A 24,627-nucleotide genomic window follows, 5' to 3' on the forward strand; every position below is an offset into this window, starting at 1 on the left:
TTAATGATAATCCCTTTTTCATTTCTTTATTTTATTGTACTTTAGATGAAGGTTTACAGAACAAACTACTTTCTCATTAAACAGTTAGTACCCTACAACATGTCAACACTCTCCCTTCTCAAACTTGGGTTCCCTATTTTCAGCTTCCCCGTTCCCTCCTGCCTTCTAGTCCTTGCTGCTGGGCTGGTGTGCCCCTTTAGTCTCATTTTGTTTTATAGGCCTGTCCAGTCTCTGGCTGAAGGGTGAACCCCAGGAATGACTTCATTACTTAGCTGAAAGGATGTCCAGGGACCATATTCTCAGGGTTTCTCCAGTCTCTGTCAGTCCAGCAAGTCTGGTCTTTCTTTTTGAGTTAGAATTTTGTTCTACATTTTTCTCCAGTTCTGTCTTGGACCCTCTATTGTGATTTCTGTCAGAGCAGTCAGTGGTGGTGGCTGGGCATCATCTGGTTGTACTGGGTTCAGTCTGCTGGAGGCCATGGTAGATGTGGTCCATTAGTCCTTTGGACTAATATTTCCCTTGTATCTTTAGTTTTCTTCATTCTTTCTTGCTTCTGAAGGGGTGAGACCAGTCGAGTATAATGATGATCCCTTTAAGAGAGATTTACTTGTCAGTTATCTTTATGACTCAAGACCTACTTATGAGAGAATGGAAGACCACACCAAATGCCAGATATTGCTACAGAAGAGGTAAAATGACAAAACTAAAATTCCAATGGCTACCTGGGAAGGTATGCTTCAGGGACTCTGGGCAGCTAAAAGGAAATTTGAGGGTATTGAGTGGCTTTAAAAAAAGTGGGGGGAGGGGTAGAAAAGACAGCCGCAGTAGATAACTTTGACCTATTTCATAGTTTTGCCTACATCCAGTACCATGACAATATTGAAAATTCATTTTGATCTCAGTTTCTTTTCCTCTGAGAGTCTTTGAGTAAATGTTTTGATTTATGGTTTTGAAGCCTGATGAATGGATTCTACCTTTTTCCTCTTATATTATTACAGCATTTTTTGATATGCATCTTCTAAACAAATACCACAGCCATAGTACCCAACTGAGGATGTGGGGAAAACACACACGAAAGCAATCCTCCCCATTGAAAATGTCTTCCCACAGCATAGGGACTTTCTCCAGTGGGCAGGACATTGAAAGTCAATGGATTTCAGCTTTGACTACAGCTCCTCATTTGCCTTGATTTAAAGGTCCCACTCTCAGTTCTTTATAGAGTGTTTAGGTTTTCTTATAGGCCTCTTAGGAATCACAAGCTTCCTTACTCCTTAACTGTATACCTTGCTGGTGTAATTGAAGCTGTTTTGTTGCTGTAATTCCTTCCTAATGCTACAGTTTTAGTCAAGTATTCTTTCCCTCTGGAGGCATTAATTATTGCTGGTTTTGAAAAGACCCTTGCTTGGTGTGTATATTTCTACTTCCAATGCCAAAACATGTCATCATTTCGTATTCTTCGTTTAGGTGAAAGAATTTTTCACATTTTTTTCTTTGCTGTTCAACATACACCACGCATGCCCTCTTTAATCACGGCAGTATAATTTAAAGTATCTTTGCTCACCAGTCAGCATTCTTCATAGTTTCATGTATTTCACCAATTTGTAGTACATGTCTCAGGATAATGGATTTAAACTTCATTTTATTTGCTATTAGCTGTGAAGTTATTGGTCACTGGAGCTTATGATAGCCCACAATTGCTATAGATGTACCTGTGGTTTATAGCATTTCATTAAAATAAATGGCTATTATCAAATGACAAGGACTTCACTGAAATACAAAATTAAAAGAGGTATACTTCCTCAAATATAGCAGAGTGTTCTGGAAAATAATGTGTTAGTTGAAATTAAGTGAATTTTTCATTAGTATTGGTAACTATTTCAAATCTTAGTTAAATGGATACTTTATTATCAAACTTCAAAATCTTCTTTTCACTCCTACACACATACAAAAAATCTATCTCTAGTCAAAGAAAGACTACTTAATTACAAAAAAATTTCACACAATAAGAAATAATTCTAAATAAAAGAAATCATCCTTCAATTAGCATATACCAGTGCCCACACTAGGACTATTTCTAAGCACCAGAGAAAGAGCAGTGAACAAGACAGACAAATTCACAACTCCCATGAATCCTACATTCTAGAAATGTAGTCCAGACTTCACTTCCATATTAAATGTACTTTGTTCTTTCTCATCTGATAATTTACTAAAGAGCCCTGTGTTCTCCATCCAATATTGGAGATGATTAGAGCACCAATTTGTGCTTTACTGGTTGAAGTTATGTATTTATCCTGAAGTCATCTGCTTCTGAAAGTAGTACAAGTCAATTTCATCATATAAAAATGAAGTACACTGAAATTTATTATTATTTGACTAACATAAATCAGGCAATGAATTCAGCATACATTACCTAAGGACTGACATTTCAAGCCCCTTAGGCATGTGTTTCAGTAAATGCGTTTCCTTGTTCATTTACTGCTACATTTTGAATCATTGCCTCTGCCCTATATGGTTGTTGATGTCTCTCCCTGCAGCCTGAATGAACCCATTTCTTTCCAAGGGTGAGAGCTTCCACAAAATAATAGGAAACCTTGGTCTGGGCTACACAAAATGTGTGCTATTATGGATTGATGCCCAACAGGCAAAAGAATAGGGTCTGCTGGGGCCAAGGTGGGTGGGGCCGCCACTCAAATGGACTGGACTGGGGGAATTGGGTCACCCAAACCTGAGGGAGCAGAGTTGCCACCCCACTGGGCCTAGAAGGCAGAGCTGAAACCCAGGGCTGAGGGGCCTACACCCATAATCCAGAGGGAATGGCCAACACCCAGAAAGTGGAGGACAGGTCCATTGCCCAGATGATGTCAGGAAAGAGAGGATTATTTTCAAGCCTTGAGAGCTAATGTAAATTGTTCTGCTGGGTTTTGGACTTGCTGGGTGTCCATTATCCCTTCTTTCCCTCCAATTTCTCCCATTTGTGTCTACCTTGTGCCTGCTCCACCATTGTACTTTGGAAACAGATAACTTGAAGTCTAGATTTCACTCGTTCACAGATAAAGAGGAATTTTGCTCCAGGATGGAATATGCCTCCAGTCTCACCCATATTTGATATAGATGATTTGGAAGATAAGATTTTGGACTTGGAGTGGATTTAAGACTTTGGGGATGATATGATGGGCTGAATGTGTTTTGCATGTGGGAAGGACATGAATTTTGGGGGGCCAAAGGGTGGAATGTTATGAATTGAATTGTGTCCCCCAAAATGTGTTGTAAATCCTAACCTCTGTGCTTGTGGTTATAATCCCATTTGGGAATAGATTGTTTTTGTCATGTTAGTGTGACTGGATTAGTGTAAGGTGTGTTTTAAATCAGTCCTCTTTGAGGTATAAAAGAAATTAAACAAGCAAATGAAAAGAGCAGAGATGGGGAAAGATTGATACTAAGCCATTTGGAGATCTCCAAGCAACGAGGAAACACGCTGAAGAGACAAGGACCTTCTACCACAAGCTGACAGAAAAAGTTTTCCCTTAGAGCAGGCACCCTGAATTTGAACTTCCAGCCTCCTAAACTATGAGAAAATAAATTTCTGTCTGTTTAAGCCATTCATTTATGGTATTTCTGTTATAGCAGTACTAAATAACTAAGACACGTGCTTATTATCACGTTGTATGGTACTCAAAAGAAGAATTGATAGTGAAAATCCAGTATGACTTTATTTATATTTGGCTTTAAGTTTTACTAAAATGTAAATAAAAGTACAGCAACTCCATAATTTTCAGGAATATTTTACTACCTACTTTGACATTCTCAAATAATTTATTGATTCCATTTTATCAATTTATACATATTTTATTAACATTCTGTGTGATTTTTAAAGAGTTTTAAGTTTGATTTGATGCCAACCAAATTTTGCACATCTCTAACTTTAAAACATTGGCTTGAATATACAAAAATACACTGTGAAGTAATTTTAATGAAGTACCTTTTTTTGCTAACATAAGTTAATTTCAGATGTTGGACAATCATTATTAAAATTTCCAAAGAATATCAGCAAGTTCTCCATTCTGTAGTGGGAGTCTGCTCTGAGATAAATCTCATGCTGTGTGTGTGTTCTCTCAGGAGGTCGAGTTGTGTCGTGTTAGCAGCCAGGAAAAGCTAGGCCTGACAGTCTGTTACCGAACGGATGATGAAGAAGACACCGGCATTTATATCAGCGAGGTAAGAAGAGCCACAGAGGGGGATTAAGGAGGGAGACTGTACGGAAGGGAGCAAAGCAACTCACAAAGAGAAAATCCCTCAAAGGCTTGATTGTGAAGAATTGGCAATGCTCCAATACTTGTCACTTTCAATTAGGGAAGTAAATTATGTTGCCCAAGTAATGTAATTATTGTCAGCTTGTTTAATGTGGATGCTCTAACCACAGAATCCCAGTAAGGAAAGTGTAAAATCGTAACATTATCTAAATTTAAGTCAATTCCCATAAGTATCCAGAAAGTTGAACAGTTTTTGATCAGCAAATATTTTGTCCGTCCATTCTACTATGTCTTACTTCCGTTCTATTAACAATAACATTGGCTAATTGTTTTAATCTAATATTCACAATAATCACGAATTTTACTGCGCTGACAGGATTGATGAATCTGAATACCCAAAGAGTGCATCTATTAGTTTATTTCATTCAATTCTATAATCGCTTTCAAGAAGTGAGGTACTTAAATATGAGACACCCTTGGTGCCAATTACTTTGAAACAATGTTAAGCAAAATCGATTATCACAGGTAATTTAAAAAAAAAAAAAAAAAAAAACTCCCAAAAGAATCGTTTTATATTTAATGTATCAGAGCAGGACTTAGAAATTGGATACTAATTGCTATTCCATGCTCTTCCAAGTCTTCTTGGCTATGATCTTGAAAAAAATACCTAACTTGCTGAGCCTCAGTTTACTCAGCTGGAAACTTAGTATAACAATGCTTATTTCATTCATCTAACAGAATTTGTAGAGGCATGGGTGGTTCAGAAGTAGAATTCTTATCTTCCATGCAGGAGACCCAGGTTCAGTTCTCAGCCAATACATGTTTCTGTGATGCCGAACAGGTTTTAACAGAGCTTCCAGACTAAGACAGAGAAGGAAAAAAGGCCTGGTGATCCGCTTCCAAAAGCCAGCCAGTGAAAACTCTGTGGATCACAGTGGTGCAATCTGCAACTGATGAGTTGGGGGCCAACTCAAAGGCAGCTAAAACCATAGAGTTGTTTAGAATATGTAAGAACAAAAAAACAAACTCATTGCCATAGAGTCGATTCTGACTCATAGCAACCAATAGGGCAGAGTAGAACTGCACCATAGGGTTTCCAAGAAGTGGCCGGTAGATTTGAACTGCTGACATTTTGGTTAGCAGCAGTAGCTCTTAACCTCTACACCACCAGGGCTCCAGAATATGGAAGAGAAAATGTAATTAACGCACATGGAAAACTACACTGCTGTCTGAATTCAAAATGTTACTCTTTATCACTTTATTAAAAAATGTATTGGCTTGTTCTTGCGGTGAAAAAATCTTCAGGGATATTTAATTTATCCCTCTTTTAAATATACAACTACATTAATCAGAAGCAGAAGAGTGTTAAGGAAATGTAGGGAAACATCTGCTAAATTATCTTTTGTAATATGTACCAAGATGGAAATGGAAGAATTTAATATTTGATTACAATTCTGAAGATAAAGCTTTAGATTGTGAATGACTTCTAAAGAGGACACAATTGATTAATCACTTCTCACTTCCTTCTAATAAGCCTTTAATTTACTATTTAAATTTGCCGTATTTGGACTTCACTTTTCAGGAAACGTAAAGAAACCATAGAAACTGAGCGTATATATTTGGAAGGGATGTTTTCCTTATACCTTTTACATATAATTATAGTGTCTTTGTTCTTGATTAGTAGTCACTTAAGACATATGTTATGTGGCACCACCCGGTAAGAAAGTAGTATCTAACATTGGTTAGGATGAGGCAACATCATGCCACACTTAAAATACCTGATTGAAAAAATGCTCTGATGGAACAAGCCTAAAAAAATGGTTCAAAGACATCAAGTGGAATGTGATAGATGACATTACCCCTAGTGAACTGTAAGTCACAGCTCAATTTGGCCCATAAAAACCTTTATAAGCTCTTAATAGTGCCTTCAATATCTATTTATACCAAAATAATTTATAGTTAATGCACTTAACCCTATATGTAAATTGTTGCCTAGTAATAGTCTTCAAGGATAGGATTTTTTTTGTTTTTCATTTCTTAAGCAATATAGATTATAAATCTCTTCATAAATTAATGTGATCATGAGACAGAAATCCTTTGAGTAAGGATAGACTCATAGTATAGTTACCTGCTTTTCTAAAACAGCTAAGGTAGGATTTAAAAATCACCTCAATAGACAGTAAATTTCCTGGGTCTATTTTTTTTTTTTTTTTTTAGAATCCTAATATTTACATCATCCTGAGTCAGCTGAAGACTATGGCTGACAATTGGGAGACAGAAATGAGTGAATGAATGTGAAGACAAGGAGCAAGGAAAGGAATAATGGCCTTCGAATCAGGCTCTGCTCTAGCACCCTTTAATTTTATCATTGCTAATTCTAAAATAGCTCATTTACTCTTAGGATCAGTGATTTTTGACAGAAAGAAATCAGACTTACACTCTATCATAAATCAATGGAGAATTTTGAACCTGGTTTTTAAAAATGTATTTTAAAACCATGTTTTAAGTTTTTTTTTTGTTTTTTTGTGGGGGGAAGGGGAAGGAGATTCAGTTGAAAAGGTGTGCCCTTTCTCTCTTACAGGTAGATCCAAATAGCATTGCTGCCAAAGATGGCCGGATTCGAGAAGGGGACCGTATTTTGCAAGTATGCAGTTATTTTCTTATGTTTCTATGGTTTTATTTTATTTCCTTTCCTGAAAAATGTTAGAGGAAAGAATTTTTCTTTGCTTTTGGACATTAACACTATCAGAACAAAGAGCTACCCTTTAAAAATCTTTGTTTTTAAATCAGAATGGTACAAATTATTAACAGTTATTACCTAAAATTAATGGTTAAGACACCAGCTCTGGAGTCAGATTCCAAAAAAGCCATACCGAACCTGTTGCCGCTAAATCAATTCTAACTCATAGTGATCCTATACGACAGAGTAGAAATGCCACATAGGGTTTCCAAGGAACAGCGGGTAGATTCGAACTGCCAACCTCTTGGTTAGCAGCTGAGCTCTTAACCACTGCACCACTTGACTTAAACTCCAGTTCTGCCATACACTTGGGCATGTTACTTAACCTCTTCCGTTAAGCTTGGTTCCTCATCTTAAAAAATAGGAATAATAAAATGTATTATTGTGAATGTTAAATGAGATTGTACACGTAATATGCTTAGCACAGTACATGGTAAGTACTTAATAAACATAACTGCTATTATTATTAGCATTATTGTCTTAGTTTACTAGGGCTGCCATAACAAAATACCACAAAGCGAGTGGCTTAAAGGACAGAATTTTATTTCCTTCCAGTTCTGGAGGCTAGAAGTCCAAATTTGGGATATTGGCAGAGCTATACTCTCTCTCTCTTTCTGCTCTAGAGAAAGATCCTTCCTTGTCTCTTTCATCTTCTGGCTGCCCTGGGTGTCCCTTTTTGTTTCTTGGCTTGTAGATGGATCCTCACATGCTGTCTTCCCCCTGTGTGTGACTCTGTTTCCGTTCCTGTCCTTCTCTTTTATAAAACCTCACTAAGAAGGGATTAGGATTAGGACCCACCCTACTCCAGTATGATTTAGTTAATTTAACTGACATCTGTGACGAAAAAACCAATTTTCCCAAAAAATTCCCATTCACTGGTGTAGAAGCTAGAACTTCAACATATTTTTTTGGAAGACACAATTCAGTCCATAGCAATCTTCATCATCAGTCATCCCCAGGGCTTCAAACCCATGGTGAGGATTTGCATTTCTAACAAGCTCCCTGCTGAGAATTTGCATTTCTGTCTTCAGATATACTAATTCAGAATCTATCTTTTAACAAGATTCCCAAATGATGCTTATGTATAACCTCCTGGGTACTTCTTAGAAATGCAAATTCTCAGCAGTTTTTCCAACCAGAACAAAGTGGTTCAAAGTCCTGTTCATCCTTGCCTTTTCCAGAATGAATTAGCTGAGCATGGATCCTATTTTTCCATTACTGTGTAGAAGTCTGGAAGTATAAAGAAGTTTTAACTATTTACCTGCTAGGAGCAGGTGGGGAAATGTGCCTTTTTTCTACACGTGGAAATTTGGAAACATGGCAACTGATTACATTTTGGTTTGCAAAGGGAGATAGAAGCAGATCATAGAGAAATGTGGGGCTAGAAAGAGAATTCCAGGCCAAGTCAAGAATAATGTTGAAAGCCGAAGTTCTGTCCTAAACTTGCCTCAACCTGTCTATCCCCTCTAGTCTCTCCCATAAAGAATGGGTGCAAAAAGACACACCAGGTCCCCAGCTCTTGTGTCAAAATTAACCTCAAAATAAGAATATAGGCCCTGTGGGGTTGAGTTTCACTGCTGATCACAACAGCGAAACAGAAAAGACTCAAATGGCAAATTGAGAAGGTTACATACTATTTAAATATTCTACAAAACTTTACTCATTGTGACAGATCTCTAGTTCCTATTTCCCCTTTACCAGGTATGGTCTCTAGAGACTGTTTCTTTGGATTCAGTACTCTTTTGAGAACCAAGGCTTCAAAAAGTAGACAATGTGTGAACCCCTAAAACTATTGCCTTGAGATAAGCTTTAAACCTTAAACCAAAAATATTCCCTGAAGTCTTCTTAAAACCAAACAGTAGCTTAAGTAGTAAAAAGTGTCTGCCTTGAGCATCATGCTTTTTTGAGAACTATCTCTATGGAATCAAATTGACAGCAACAATTCAAAAGATTAAATAGGAACCTTAGGGGGCAGTGAGTTTGTGTTAATGGGGGAGGAACAACTCAGAAAAGGAGGGCATGAATGGTTGCTCAACTTGAAGAATATAATTAGTGTCACTGAACTGTACATGTAGAAACTGTTGAATTGGAATGTGTTTGGTTCTGTATACCCCCAACAACAACAAATAAAATAAAAATTTAAAAAAATATATAGTCCCACCATTTGGGGTGCTCCCTGTGTAACTGGGAAGACAGTGACATACACAGATGATTAAGACACAGAGTGATATCCTGATAAAGGGTGACTGAGCTGCCCTGGGCACACATCACATGGCTACCCCGCCCAGCTGTTCTGCTGTCTTTTCAATTCTTCACTCATTTGAGTGTACCTTCCAGATAATGAAAGCTTCAAAAGTTGGGTTTTTTTTTTAATTTTTGAGATAATTTTAAATGTATTATTCACTTTACTAATATCTCCAAGTAAGTATAATAAAAATACCATAGCCTTCTTTTGATTCTCAAGGTCTTGTTAGACCTAGCAATCATTAGGAAATGTTTTAATAGAGTAACATGTTTCATGGCTGAAAGATCTGGAAAATTTTGTGCCCCTATAAGGTTGCTATGAGTCAGAATCGACTTGAGGGCAACGAGATATTGAACGAGAAGAGCCCTGGTGGTGCAATGGTTAATCATTCAGCTGCTAACAGAAGGGTTGGCAGTTCGAGCCCACCAACCACTTTGCGGGAGGAAAGACCTGACAATCTGCTCCCATAAAGATTTACAGCCTAGGAAGCCTTATGGGGCAGTTCTACTCTGTTCTATAGGGTTGCTATAAGTAGAAATCGACTCAATGCCATATACCAACAGCAATATTAGATGACTCCATTTGGCTACGTTTTCTGATATATTGGGTCACTACTTCATCATTTTTCTTACTGCTGTCACTGCTGTTGGCAGCTGTCACTTCTTTCTCTTACCATCTACTCTCCACACCCCCACACCTCCTCCTCCTCCACCCTCCCCGGCTCTCTTCCTCATTTCTAATTTCCACTCTTTCATAGGCTAGTCATTAAAATTACATCTGACATTTAAGTATGTGGGTTCGGAGGCTGTGGATGGATAGGGATAAAGCGTGTGTGTCCCCATGTATGCATACTGCATGTCTTGACGCTTCCAAATTCTTAGCTATATTGTGAGAAGATAAAGTTTTCACATAAAATATATGCTGGTTATGAAGGCATTCCTTAAAGGAGTTCGTTCATTGAACAAACAACAGCAGGATTGATAAAGGACTGTTTTCTGCCTGGTTACTTTATATTCAGTGACGTCACACTTAATGGATAAATAAATGTCACATTAAAAAAGCCTAGAATTCAATCCTATCTGCACACATAGGAAACAAAGACTCTTAAGTGTGATGATGAAATTATATTAAATAAAACTGTATCAGAACTGTACCCATAGACAAATAGCTCCCATATGGCTGATGAGTAGATTATGGGATACCCTCCTAATGAACAATTAATGACTCTTTTGACAGGGATATGAGAGTGGGAGAAAGAGAGGATTTACTTCTTATCCTTGGAGTTTCCTGGCTGGCTTTTATTTAAATGAACCTCTTTAGAGCAATTGCGATTTTAATTTCCTGTTCATAATAACCTAAGTAAAGTACTTCTATGGTCCCACCCCCATTATGTAGCTAAATTTTTCTTCATATAGCACACCATGGGTTTGTTAGATGACCCCACTTGATGACACCCTCCCACACACACACCACAGTTAAAGTAGGTAGGGAACATACAGAAGAGAAGCCACAAACCAATTTCATGGGAACACATTCTAGTTTTCTCATGTTTTTTTCTCTGCAAGTGCTTGACAGTTCTATTTGCTTTGCTATTGCTAAGAACTTATGGTCTCAGATATGGCCCCAGAAATTGATTTGGGGAAGTCTTTTCACAAAATTATAGAACTGAACAAAGACAAGGCATTGCTAAGCCAGGAGAGAAGAATTAAAAACCACATACCTGGTAAACTTCCAAAGGAAAGAGTGCTATATTCTCGTTTTCTCCTTTTGGAATGACAGGCATATGATATCCCACGTAAACAGCCTAATCTCTTGTTGGCCAAAACAGTCAGTCATGTTCCTAAGGATTTAAAAAAAAAAAAAAAAATACTTGTTATCCAGTTGATTCTGATTCATGATGACCCCATGTGTGTCAGAGTAGAAGTGTGCTCCACAGGGTTTTCAATGGCTGATTTGGAGAAAGATCACCTGGACTTCCTTCCAGCGTGCTGCTGGGTGGACTCAGTCTCCAACCTTTCAGTTAGCAGCCAATGGTGTTAACTGTTTGTACCACCCAGGGACTCCTCCTAAGGATTACTCCCTGCCAAACCCTGTAAGAACTCAAACAATGGAAAAATAAGACTTTCAATAGCTCTTTTCCTTTCTGCACATAAACTGGTCCTCAGAATTCCTTCCTATCTTTTTTTTTCCTCCCTTTAGAGCTGTTTTCCTCATATTTCTCTTCTTTCCACTTCTGTCTCTCTATTCTTCATTCCCATTCTTTCTCTGCACACTAAATATGAACAGATTTGAAATAAATCTTTTCTCTTTTGCCTAAGACTCGGGTTTTCATAAGAAATTCCATAGATGGTTACACTCCATGAATTTTACTTGCAGACCTGCTTCTGCTATACTAATATTTTCATATTCAAGCAAAAAATAAATAAATAAAAGCTATGCTAAACTTCTAGGCTTTTAGGAATTTTTATAAATATACACATATACACACACAGGAGACTGGGCCCAAAGTGAGATTTTTGACTGAATTATCTTTGTAAGTATCACAAATTTCTTCTAAGCCAAAGCAATATTCATTTTGAAACTAATACATATAATGTAAGGAAAATGAGATACATATACTGTCTAGCAAAGTTTTTCCTCATATTTATAAAAATTACATGTTACCCTCTCCTGGCTCTCTTCCTCTCTCTCTTATCGAAATGGAAGGCCTTATGTTAAGTTGTGATGACACAACTACTCGTCTGTCTCCTTCCTGTGTGGATGGATCCTTCACCTTGATGTCCACCTGGTGTTTTCCAGGTCCAGCAGGTTGCTTTCCCACTAGCAACCCTGTAGCTATAAGCCATTAATTCAGGAACAAGAGCAACTGAATGTTGAAAGCTCTATCTGATTCCATTCCTCAAATCTTTTCATTTCCTTGGGAGGCATCTTTGCTGAAACCCATGGCTGTATTTCTTACCCCAATATCAGTTTGGGTATCAAACTAACATCCTGCGTATAATAGGACCTACCAACCTGCTTGGTAAAGTGGCCCTTATTTTGAAAATGAAACAATAAGCCACATTTTAATGCCAGCTTTCACAGCGGCTTCATTTTATTCCATGCGTGGTTCTGAATATAAAAGTGTTTCTGCAAAATATGAACTGTCCCTCTAAAACAAAGACTTATTGCCAGGACAGGCGACAATAGCTCTAGTCATTATGAGTTCACAGATGAGAGACATGAATGCCACCATAAAGAAACTGACAAGTCAGTGCGACCGTATTGTTCCCTGATGGCCCTCTGAGAGAAAATACATGTGAGATAGCTATCTTTTTAAATAGAATTCTGTTAACTACTCTGGATTTAATTATTTACTTGAATTTTAATACATTTATTCTATTTAGCAGAAATGTGTCTTCCTTGACTGAGGATTAAAAAATAAATTAAAATAGTAATAATAACACCACCAATAGCTTAACAGTAATCTGTGTAACCTGTGACAACATTGAGCACTTTCTATGTACCAGGTACTTATTTAAGCTCTTTATATATATATAAACTCATTTTAATTCTTATAGCAGCTCTCTGAAAAAGGTACTATAATTTTCTGCATTTTACAGGTAAGGAAATTGATGTGCAGAGAGATTTAAGTAGTATGCCTAATATCGCACAACTAGTAAGCTGAGGAAGTGGGACATGAACCCAGGCACTGTGGCTTTTATGTTGCACTCTTGACTATTCAGTTCTATAAAGAGAGAAACCAGTACCAGCCTCCTTCAAGTCAGTAACCCCACGTGCAATACAGTAGAACTGTGCTCCATAGGGTTTTCAATGGCTGATTTTTTGGAAGTAGATCACCAAGCCTGTCTTCTGAGGTGACTCTGGGTGGACTTGAACCTCCAACCTTTCAGTTAGCAGCAGAATGCATTAACCACTTGTACCACTTGGGAACTTCATAAAGAGAAAGACTGGTAGGATTAGTTATAGTGAAGCAGACTCATCAGGCAAACATTCACTATTAATTTATTGTTGCTGTTATTGTGTGCTGTTGAGTTGATTTCAACTCCTAGTGACCCTGTAGGACAGAGTAGAACTGCCCTGTAGGGTTTCCAAGGAGCAGCGGGTGGATTTGAACTTCTGACTTTTTGGTTAGCAGCCTGAGCTCTTAACGACTTCTCCACCAGGGCTCCATTAATTTATTAGTTGATATTAAATTAATATATAAAGTTGGTTAATATTAAATATAGAATCTGCCTTGGGCTCTATCTAATTCTCTCTCTGCCCATATATGACTGTTATGGATTGAATTGTGTCCCCCTGAAAATGTATGTCAACTTGACTAGGTGATGATTCTCAGTATTGTGTGATTGTCCACCATTTTGTGATCTGATGTGATTTTCCTATGTTATAAATCCTATCTCTATGATGTCAGTGAGGCAGGACTCAATCTACAAGATTAAGTTGCGTGTTAAGTCAATCTCTTTTGAGATATAAAAGACAGAGGCAAGCAGAGAGACATGAGACCCTCCCCCAGAGTAGACAGATAGAGAAAACCTTCCTCTGGAGCTGGCGCCCTGGCAGACTTCTTGCCTCCTAGACTGAGAGAATAAATTTCTCTTTGTAAAAGCCCTCTCCTTGAGGTACTTCTGTTATGGCAGCACTAGACAACTAAGATAATGACCTCTGGCTTCAGTTATCTCAATTTGAAGCTGTAAGGACGACGATGGCCAATCCAGAGGCATTCACCTATCTCTCACGCCCCGTTCGATGCCAGGCATCATGCAAATAGAGCTGCATGAAATTAGCCTCTGTCCTTTGAGAGCTTTTGATCTAAGATAGTCACGCTAATGTGAGTACATGTGCATGGAAAATACAGAGAACGTAACATAGCAACATTAGACTAACATGAATGAAAGGTATTTAGATTATGGTAGGTGAAATTTAGATGAAGAAAGAATGGGGAATTATGTATATAAGTGGAGCCCTGGGGGAAAGGTATGAGAATTACATTGCAAACATAGAAAAAATGAAGAAAAGCTGTGTGAGAACACTGAAGTCAATTCCTTTAGGATCAGATGTGCCCATAGTGGAGGGAGATGAATTATTAGGCTCATGACTAATAGACAAATAGATGAATTGCAGATATACTATGAAGAATTACTATTAGGCACACGCTCTCAAAGCTCAAAGAAAGTAAAAATTGACAAGTCATCATTTTAAACTACATTTAATTGGGGTGGGAGAGGTGTAGTGGAATCCACAACTGCCAATTTATCTTTATTTGAGAAAGAAAGGCCTTGATGTCAGTATATAAACAGCTTTTCAGATATATCTCTGTGAACAACCACCACATACCCTTTCTGATCATTATTCCACATTTTGGAATCAGGACTTTTATTTTCGAATTTGGTGGATTTTGTTTGTGAATTGCAGGAAAAAAAATGTGCATGAAACTTGTAAAAGCCGTATTTCTTGTCTAACATACAAGTAAGAAAGGAAGGCTATGTATTTTTTTACCAATCAATGAAACTCAACCTGTGGTAGTTGGCTCCCCCTCCCCCACATTTGACTTTCTTCTGCTAACTATATGATAAAAGTCTAGAAATAAGGATCATTATTGTGGTCTAAAGTTGAGACTCTTGGGCTTGTTTCCAGATAATTATGTTTGCCCTCATGCATCAGACACAGTCCCAGAGAACCACAGGAGAAAAGCTCAGTAGTAGTTTACTTCACGCTCTCAAGCAGAAATGCTTAGTGAAAGACATTAGATCAATTATTTAAAAAATGGTCAGTGCAAGCCACATTTTCCATCTGTTTAACTTATTAAAGTAATTAATACCTATTTTAGGCAGAATTACTGGACCTCTTTAGCTGAAATTTCTTTCCACATATATTGGTTCTCTGTTATGGATTAAAAATATCATTGTCTTTAAGCATTCGAGAAATCCAGAAAACAAAGTGACCTTAAAATAGCCAAAGAATAAAAGTTGTATTAACAGAGTTGCATACATATGAATATGAAAATGTAGTTTAAAATACAAACTTCAGAAATCTTATCTACTTTGTCTTTAGAACTTAGAAAAAGGAAAAAGATAAATTTCAAACGCCACTGACTCAGGCCTGGCTTCTTTCACTCAGCATTTTCTTTTTAAAAATAATATTAAAATATCTTAATTTACCAAAAAAAAAATATATATATATATATAAGTGTAGTTAAGAGATGCACCTAAAGATATTGTTGTTTGGGGAAATGGATAAATCTTAGAAAGGAACTGGCATATTGCTGAGGGTATTGCTGATGAGCTGAAGTTCTTTTGATTAACTAAGCAATGAAAGATCCTGAGAGCGATGTTTGGCCAACTGAGTCAGACCCACACACAAATATGAAATGATTAAATGAAATGGCAATCACCAGTGGCCTGGCAGGATTGCCTGGTGAGAGATAATACTGCAGCTCTCTAATTGGCTCACAGCAAGCATGCAGGATGACGGATTTCAGTTATGGTATTGCCAGTCCTGCTTCCCCCAGCACTATTATCTCAGAGTGACACTTCCATTACTCTGAGCGGAGAAAGATGAACGTCACCTGTCAGGGGCTGGTTAATTGTGTTGCTAGATGTATGTTGCCAGGGCGCAGGTTGGACATTTATGAACATAACTGCTTCCTCTGATGTCTGCCATCCTTCAGGGATCGATATGGCTCTTACAGTAAGCGCGTAATTGAGTGAAGGCACTTACCGCTGAGGGGCTGAAGATGAGCCCGTTGTGTGAGCTTCATTGTCCATACATTTACCATAAATGAGCTGATATTTGCCATTTATTGTGTGCAGCATTGTGGAAATGGAAACTAATGTGCCACTTTCATTTGTTTTCTAGATAAATGGTGAAGATGTCCAAAATCGAGAAGAAGCAGTGGCATTGCTCTCTAGCGATGAGTGCAAGAGAATCGTGCTGCTGGTTGCAAGGCCGGAGATTCAGGTCAGATCAGCAAGGACAAGTCTTGAGACTGAACTTTACATTCATTGTCTGCTGTTCTGTATCACACCAGTACCATGGATGTTTGTAAAACCAGGTGTACAAAACATAACTACGGCGAGCTTTCCTAACCTACTAACCTCATTAAAGATTATAAGTTAAAGTCTCCCATATATTCTGCCACAGAATGGCAGCTCGACATTTTATCTTTTATAAAAGCACACAAAATTAAATCATTATCCCCCACCCAAATGAAAAATGGTCGACTTTGCGTGATGTTTAATCTTGTGTGAATCTTCCCATTTGGTTTCCTTCTAAAAATACTTAATTGGCATATTGAGGTATCTTGAAAGAATCTCTGATGAGAGAACCATTAGCATATCTAGTTTTCAACTTCAATCTTTTTAGAGTAACTCTATCAAATGAAGTGTCTTATGAAGCATGGTGTGGTACCATATATAGTAAATGGATTTTTTTTTCCAAGTTTAGCATGACACAAACATCTGTCTGGCCAAAACAAATAGATAGCTTCTAAAGGAATTTTTGATATCCTTACAGAGGGAGATGCCATGAAAGTAAAGTACAGGTAATGGTGGAAGGAAAGTACGATTGGTACTTCCTTTTATATCCTTTTTACTCCCCTCCACAATGCAGAAAGGACATAATACTGTCACCATTCTATCCATCTGTCAGTAGTTTGAGTGAAGTTGGTTATACCACCATTTGTCTCCCAGGTTATTGACTGATATTTTTGAGACTCAGTAACTACATACTATCCATAAATTACATTGAGCAAGTGTATTTCAGCATCAGACTGAATCCGTACTTGAATATAGTGGTTATAAAAGATCACCATTTCCGCATATATATTTCCTTTATGCCCTTGACCATTCTGAATGGTTCCCATAAAGCCTGCCATAGCCCAGGGCACAGTAAAGTTACACACCTGAGATCTTAGGAACAGGGAAAGGGAACCTACACAACTGGCTGGGCTGCCTACATGGGACTGACCTTTTAAAATACACATGAAATTGCATTAATTATCTGCAAATCTCTCAAACTAACCTCACTGATACCATTTTCTTGAAAAAGACGAGCGTAATGGGGCTAAATACGTATTAGTGAAATTCGCGGTAAATTGAAGAGAACTCAGGAGGCAGCACAGTAGTCATCTCTGTTGTAGGAAAGATATTTTAGTGACATAGCGTGGTTTCCCTGCCCTTTCAATGTAACTGCTAGAGAACCTCATTAATTAAGAATTAGAGTATTTCCTTAAACTGTGCCACATGATGGCTATAATAGTCTGTGGAAAGAATAGAAATTAATGGCATAAGACCAGATCCTGTTAATCTTCAATGGAATATAGATGTTTGGTAGAGCCAGCGACATTTTCGAATATCTGGTTACACCCTCGACCTTTTCCCAAAAAAGAGTCAATGTTGAAGGCTGAATTTTCAAACCAGACTTCTTTTTGCAGTTGCTTAAGGATGGTCACCTGACTCTGTAGGATGCCATTCTGTCTGTCAGAAAGTCAGGATCTGCATTAGCCACTTGTTCTGAAGAAGCCGTCATGTCACTGGAGGGAAGCTAATCTCCTTTAGAAAATCAAATTTCTAGAGAAACCAGGAAAGAAAATGCATGCTAACACCATACTTCAAAATTTTAATTTAAGCAGTACATGCTATAAAGTGGCAAAAAAAATGATGAATAAAATTTTGTTTTTATATCACTCGTATTTTTTCATCAAATTCAATCTAACTTATTACTGTGTTTTTAATTTTTTTATCTTTTACATGTGTATTTTATCCAGGGAGAATGTGGAAGCTTTTTGCATGCTTTTTCTAGCCTTTCTTTTTTTTTTTTAATGTTTCCAGTGTCCTCTAGACTCTTGGAAATGATCTACGTAGTTGCTGGGGGCAGTATTGTACATCTGTGCAATATTTTTAAATAACTCATTCCTCTCATTCCCTGTCAAGCTTCTTTCATTTTCTGCCCATTTCCTTCCTCAGATCATTAAAGATATTGCTATTCTGTTCTAGTCCCCTTGGGCAATTGGGGCAGAGAGAGCTATCATAAGAACTTGTCACTACCTTTGAGATGGAAGTGTAGGTTGTTCCCGTCTCATGTGCAGTCCACTTGGGTAAAGACAGATTCTCCCTGTATAATAATGACAGTCCCCTTCTTCCTGAAGCTCAGCTCGAGGGGGAGGTCTGTCTCTGCCACAGCTTTAGACTCAGACTGCCACGAAACCATGTCTAGGTGGAAAGGGGAAATATACTAGGGAAAGGAAAGGAGCAAGAAGAATCTCTCCTTCCCCACTGTGCCATGTACACCACCTGCCTTGAGGAAAGCCTTATCACAATAGCCATAGACTGACTATACATGGCAACTCAGGGATCTGTGGGGTTAGTCAATAAGAAAAGAGTTACAGGAAATCATTCATTTCCCCTGTCTATGTAGACCTCAAAAACTCTGTTCCATCATTCCCTGTATCACAGGTAGGAAATACTTTGTTTTGACCTGATTAAAGAAATATTCCTTAGTATATTTATGAAAAGTAAACATTTCTAGTTTTATATAATTTCTTTTAGGGTTTAGCATTTGCAGTTTCATGAAACTTAAAAGGGATTATAGAATGTAAAATTTGAACAGTTATAAATTGAACCTAATTTAAATTTTTAGTCAGCTTAATTATCATAGCTCATTTGCATATCAAAGTCAGCGAGGTGGAACCCAGTCAAGTTATTCAGGCCACAATAAGATAAATGAGGATGAATAAATGTGTCCATGTTTTTGGCCTCAGATGGTTTGAGATAATTTCAGTTCTAGATGCCCTTTATTAGATATCAAGAAATCTATGATTTGCCTTCATATTAATGAATATAACACATATATGCTAATGCCTTTTCTTCTACAGTTGAATACTCTCAGGTTTTTTGTTTAAGTCTTAAAAATCCAGTTATCTTTAAAAGCTTATTTTATCAATTTATTTGGTGGTGAAAACAAACTATATCAATTTTGGCTCACCAGAAGCTGCTGTTTCTTTGTAGCAGAGTAAAGCAGAACTTTGATAATAACCCAGTTAATGTAATCATCATAGACAGCTAATTTATGTAATCCAGCTCCAAGAATCTATTTTGAAGCAAATTATCTGTATTGATCATCAACACTAATCATATTAGCAAGGTAACCACCAGTTTTCTTCTTCTCTACATTGTATTGAGAAGCCAGAAGGGTTTATTCAGTTTAATTTGTGTAAACCACTATAAGCCTTGTATTCAGCACCTGTAAACAAAATCGCACATGCTATACACAGCTCTACCACCCTGAAACACCATATCTGCTATAGCTATTTTCTGTGGAATTGAGCCTGAAAAACAAATCAAAATAGACATAGCATAGCATGGTTTTTTGTTTTGTTTTGATAAGAATAACTTAGTATATTCCTTTTTTGTTTTTGTTTCTTTTCTTTCTCAGATAAAATAAATATTGTCTGTAGACTCTTGTGGCAGGCAGCCACCTTGTTAAGTTGGGAGCCATTTGCCTAGAAATAAAGAAGCAGGAAGAGGGTAGTGTCAGAGTGTGGGGGGCACTTGGTGTGTCGTCTCACTGGGGGTTGTTGTTAAGGAAAGAAGCCCAATTGTCTCATAGCCCTATTAGTACCATTGCAGTTCTTTTAACACGGGCACTGTTGGAGGTAATGAGCGTGGCAGCTGTGGATTATGCCATATGCTTTTCATGTATTTTGAAAGAAGGTAATGTCCTATGCTGTGAGATCTGCTCAGTTATGAGAGAAAATCTGTAGCTCTGTTTCAGGCAAGGATAAAAGGCATAAGAGTCCAATTTTTTTTTTTTTTTTTTTTTTATCACCTTTTCTTCTTTCTGAGAGGTGAACTATGGGAGGCTGGGATTCTGAAGAGAATCATTATGATAAAAGGAATTGGTCAGGCATCGCCATTTAAGTTTACCCTATTTTAGCATGAGTTCTCACTAACATAATATAATGTCCTAATGTATTCTTTTGCAGCTGGATGAAAGCTGGCTGGAAGATGAAAGGAATGAATTCTTAGAAGAGTTAAACTTGGAGATGTTGGAAGAACAGCATAACGAAGCACTGCGGCACACTGCCGATGAGGTGGAGCAGGTAGGGCTGACAATTTGAACTACATCATTAGAAATGTTGCTAGTTCCTTTTTAAATGTATACCAGAAATGGGCGGGGGGGGAGGGGTTTGATCAAACATCTCTACAATTTTTTAGAGTAAATGATCTTCTCAAATGAGAGAGAATAATTTTTTTTTTCCAATTAAGAATATTCGCAGTTTGGGAAGATTTGGAACCAATGTCAACATAGTTCAGCAGTACAGGTAGTTCCCTACTTACAGTGGGGTTCCATTCCAGCATCTCTGTCTTAAGTCAGTTCTGACGTAATTCGAATACCTCATACCTCATTTTTTTTTTCAGCTTTTTAGTAATGCCTTTTATTATCAGCATCTTTATAAATCTGATCTTTTTTCATCTTTGAAGGTTGGAAACATTACATGTAAACATCTGCAAGAGTCCCACTAGGATGGCTAAGATTAAAAAAAAAAAAAAAAAAAACACAGAATATAACAAATGCTGATGAGGATGTGGGGAAATTGGAACCCTCACCCATTGCTGGTGGAGATGCAAACTGGTGTAGCCATTGTGGAAAACAGTGTGGTAGTTCCTCAAAAACTAGAAATAGAATTACCACATAACCCAGCAATTCCCCTCATAGGTATATACCCAAAAGACTTGAAAGCAGAGGCTAAAACAGATTTATACATCAATGTTCATTGCAGCACTATTCACAAAAGCCAAAAGGTGGAAACAATCTAAATGCCCATCAACAGATGAATGAATAAACAAAATGTGGTACATACATACTACTTAGCCAGTAGGAGAAATGAAGTCTTGATACATGCTACAATATGGATGGAGCTGGAAGACATTACGCTGAGTGAAATAAGTCAATGGTAAAAGGACAAGTATTGTATGACCTCACTTATATAAAAAGACAAGAAAAGACAAATGTATAGAGACCAAAGTTTATTAGTGGCTAGCAGGTTGGGAGGGGGGGAAGGAGGGGGAGATCGTGATGGAAATATTATATTGATTAAGAATAGGGTTACACAGGTAATTATTCTCATGGCTGTTAATAAGTTGTACACCTGTAAAAAGTTGAATTGGCAAAAGGGGTGTGATATATATATATTTACAACGACAACAAAAAATGTGCAGCCAAAATCCTTATTGGATTTGGTTTCTTGGTTTGGAGGTTTAGGGTCATGGTTTCATGTGACATCTCAGTTAATTGGCCTAATAACTTATTTAGAGTTTCTGTTCTACTTCCTAGTTTGTTGCATAGTGTGTCAGGTCTTAAAACTTTGCAAGTGGCCATCCAAGGCAAACTAAATGGTCTTTATTCTCCTAAAGCAAGAGAAGAAGGAGAAAAGTCAGGAATAGGAAGAGGATATGGAATGCATGGCTAATTGCCTCCATGACCAACTTCTTCCTTTGCTATGAGATCAGAAGAACTGGATAGTGCCTGTCGTCTACCATTACTGAATATTTTAGTCAAAGATTCTGATCAAAAGGGGGAAAATGTAAAATAGAATCCCAAATTTTCATAGACTTCAGACTTCCTGGAGCCATGAAGGTTGGATGAACCCTGAAACTATTGCCCTGAGATAATCTTTAAACCTTTAACCAAAAATTTCCCCTGAAATCTTCTTAAAACCAAATAATAGTTTAGCTCAACTAGTAAAAAAAATCTGCCTTGAACATTATGCTCTTTTAAGAATTATCTGTATGGGATCAAAGTGACAACAGCAACTTGAAAGATTAGAAACGTTAGGGGGGCAGTGAATTTACATTAATGGGGGAGGGACAACTCAGAAAAGAAGAGTGAGAATGGTTGCATAACTCAAAGAATGTGATCAGTGTCACTAAATGGTACATGCAGAATTTGTTGAATTGGTGTATGTTTTGCTATGTATATTTTCAACAACAACAAAATTAATTTTTAAAAAATCTGTGGGTGAACATCTGAGAATGATATGTCAGCAAACTAAGCACTGCAACATTATATGCAGTACATATTACTAACAATAAGATGTTCAAAAAAAAAGAGACCATCCTACGTGCAGTTCATTGTAACTCAAACACATAGTCGTAAGTTAGGGACTACCTGTAGTCTGATGTTGACCCCAAGTACTGTTTCAACCTAAATGTAGAAATTTAATAGGAAAAATGTGTGCTGCTTCTCAGTTTGTCAGCTCATGATAAGGTATTTTTTATGAGGCTACCAAAAAATAAATTTAAAATACCATGAAATATTTGGACAACTTTAGGATGATAATGGCGTGATGTAAGCTGTCACGCTTACTTATTTCTATATTTGCTATCATGATTGCACCTGTATAACCCTGAATAGGAGTAGTTCTACTTGAGGTTATTGACATCATTTTGCTTAGAGTCACATATTCACTTAACAAATATTTTTTGAGCTGCTTATATGTCCCAAGCACTATATTTGATACTGAGAATTCAAAGAAGAATGAGGCAAAGCTCCTGCTCTTTATCAGTTTGCAACTAACAGAAGATCACAGTGTGGTTTATGGAAAAGTGAGTTTTAGGGTTATTTTCATTGTTGTCCTTGTTGCTGTTTTCTTACTACAGTGAAACAAGAACGATGTATTCCAGATCCTTTATGTCAGACCTGTGTTTTTTAGCTGTCTGATATGATTTTATTAACACTTCTGCTGTCAGTTTGGTGATTTTTTTACGTCATCATGCTATTTTCAACATTAATTCTTAACATAACATATTCTAAAAGATAGCTTTTTTAAAAATCCCTACAGTTAGCCCTAGGAATATGAAGAACAAGCATCCTATCACTTTATCAAGATGAAAATTAATTATGTTGATATGCTAATGTCCCATGACAGAGATGTTTGTGTTTGTGTGTGTGTATGTGTGTGTATATACACACAACCATATAGTACATAAATCTGTAGGCTGCAAACCATAGTGTCAACATAGCTATTTGTAATAGACACATGTGCTCATCATGACTGCTTATAGGTCACGTCACAAACTGTAGTTGGTGCTCAAAAGTGCTGCTACTACTCTGATGATTGCTTTCCGGTACAGATAGGAGGAGATTGAAATTTTTTATGTTTGACTTCAACACTGGCCACAAATAAAGATATTTTTTGGTGGCAGCTGCTAGTTACAAGCAAGAAAGTCCTTGCTCCAGGCTTTCTCTCTCTTAGATACAAAATGTGACCTGATACAGAATTGACAGGAAGATGTTGGAATAAAGAAAGAAAGGAAAAACCTGTCCAGGTGAAATGATATCATGTCAAATGCTGCCTACTCATCCGACTTAATACAAACGCTAGGTCTTTCAAGGTAACACTAGATGTCCCGGAGGTCAGATTCTCATTGTGTAGAAATTTTTCTTCCCCATGAGACTGAAAAATGATGAGAAGTATAGAAACCTTTAAAAGTCCTTTGCCCTTATAAACAATAATAGAGCATCAGAAATGTCTTGGTAGAAACATTACCGGTCACTGTAATAATTCCATAGGGAAATGATAAATGATAGAATATCATTTAGAAACCAGGAATTCTAGGTTTGAGAATGGAAAAATCTGTTTTCGCATTTGCTCCTAAACCAACAAAAAAGAAAGAGAAATTCAATAAAAAATAAAATAAAACACATATCCATATGTGGAACTATAGAAAGTTCCACTTTAGATAATATCCTGGGTCCTAGGGCTGCAGCTGACACATAGTTGACACATAGCTCAACATCTCCTAAAGCCTCATTTGTCTTTTACTTGTACTACATGTAAAATTAGAAAAAATACCAGCCTTCTTGTATTTTTTTTTTTAGCTCATCACAGAATATGGGAAAAATACAAGTATAAACAATTCAATATATGAACTCAAGTGTCTGGTATCAATAACATCCTTTGAGAGTCAGGGCACAGCATCCAGATGTCACATTTGATTCAACTGTCAGCTTACAGTGAGGGGCAGAGGCATGTAATAAACAAGCTTTCCATTGTTAGTTAAAGTTACTTAATTATAACTTTACTTTTTATCAACAAGACATTTAAAAGCAATCTCAGTATGCTTTCAACAAATGAGAAAAAATGTTTTAGGGAAAGATTAAGAATCCTAAAATAACATGATATGATACACGGTCATATTGTCTCCTTTCTATTTTATGTTACATTTTGTTCTGCCATTATTTATGTGGGATAAAATTCCAAATCTGTTTTGGAATACTTTTTACCACCCATTCTTCCTTTCTTTAGCACTAACAGGCTAAATCATATTTAATCATGTAATCAGGCCAAAAAAAAACCAAAAACCAAGAGAAAAAACATATCTAATAGT

At 37.1% G+C, this 24,627-nt stretch overlaps 1 protein-coding gene across 3 annotated transcripts in view; it reads left to right on the plus strand.

The window, feature by feature from the left end:
- PDZRN4 (PDZ domain containing ring finger 4) overlaps positions 1 to 24,627 on the plus strand; it is a 443,635-nt gene that overhangs the window by 412,810 nt on the left and 6,198 nt on the right. For all 3 annotated transcript variants that reach the window (XM_049882837.1, XM_049882838.1, XM_049882839.1), the window contains 4 exons: positions 4,117 to 4,215; positions 6,832 to 6,894; positions 16,094 to 16,195; positions 20,220 to 20,336. In XM_049882837.1, coding sequence (XP_049738794.1) covers positions 4,117 to 4,215; positions 6,832 to 6,894; positions 16,094 to 16,195; positions 20,220 to 20,336 — 381 coding nt within the window. The remainder of the gene's footprint in view (positions 1 to 4,116; positions 4,216 to 6,831; positions 6,895 to 16,093; positions 16,196 to 20,219; positions 20,337 to 24,627) is intronic.

The sequence above is a fragment of the Elephas maximus genome, chromosome 4, assembly GCF_024166365.1.
Source record: "Elephas maximus indicus isolate mEleMax1 chromosome 4, mEleMax1 primary haplotype, whole genome shotgun sequence".
NCBI lineage: Eukaryota > Metazoa > Chordata > Mammalia > Proboscidea > Elephantidae > Elephas > Elephas maximus.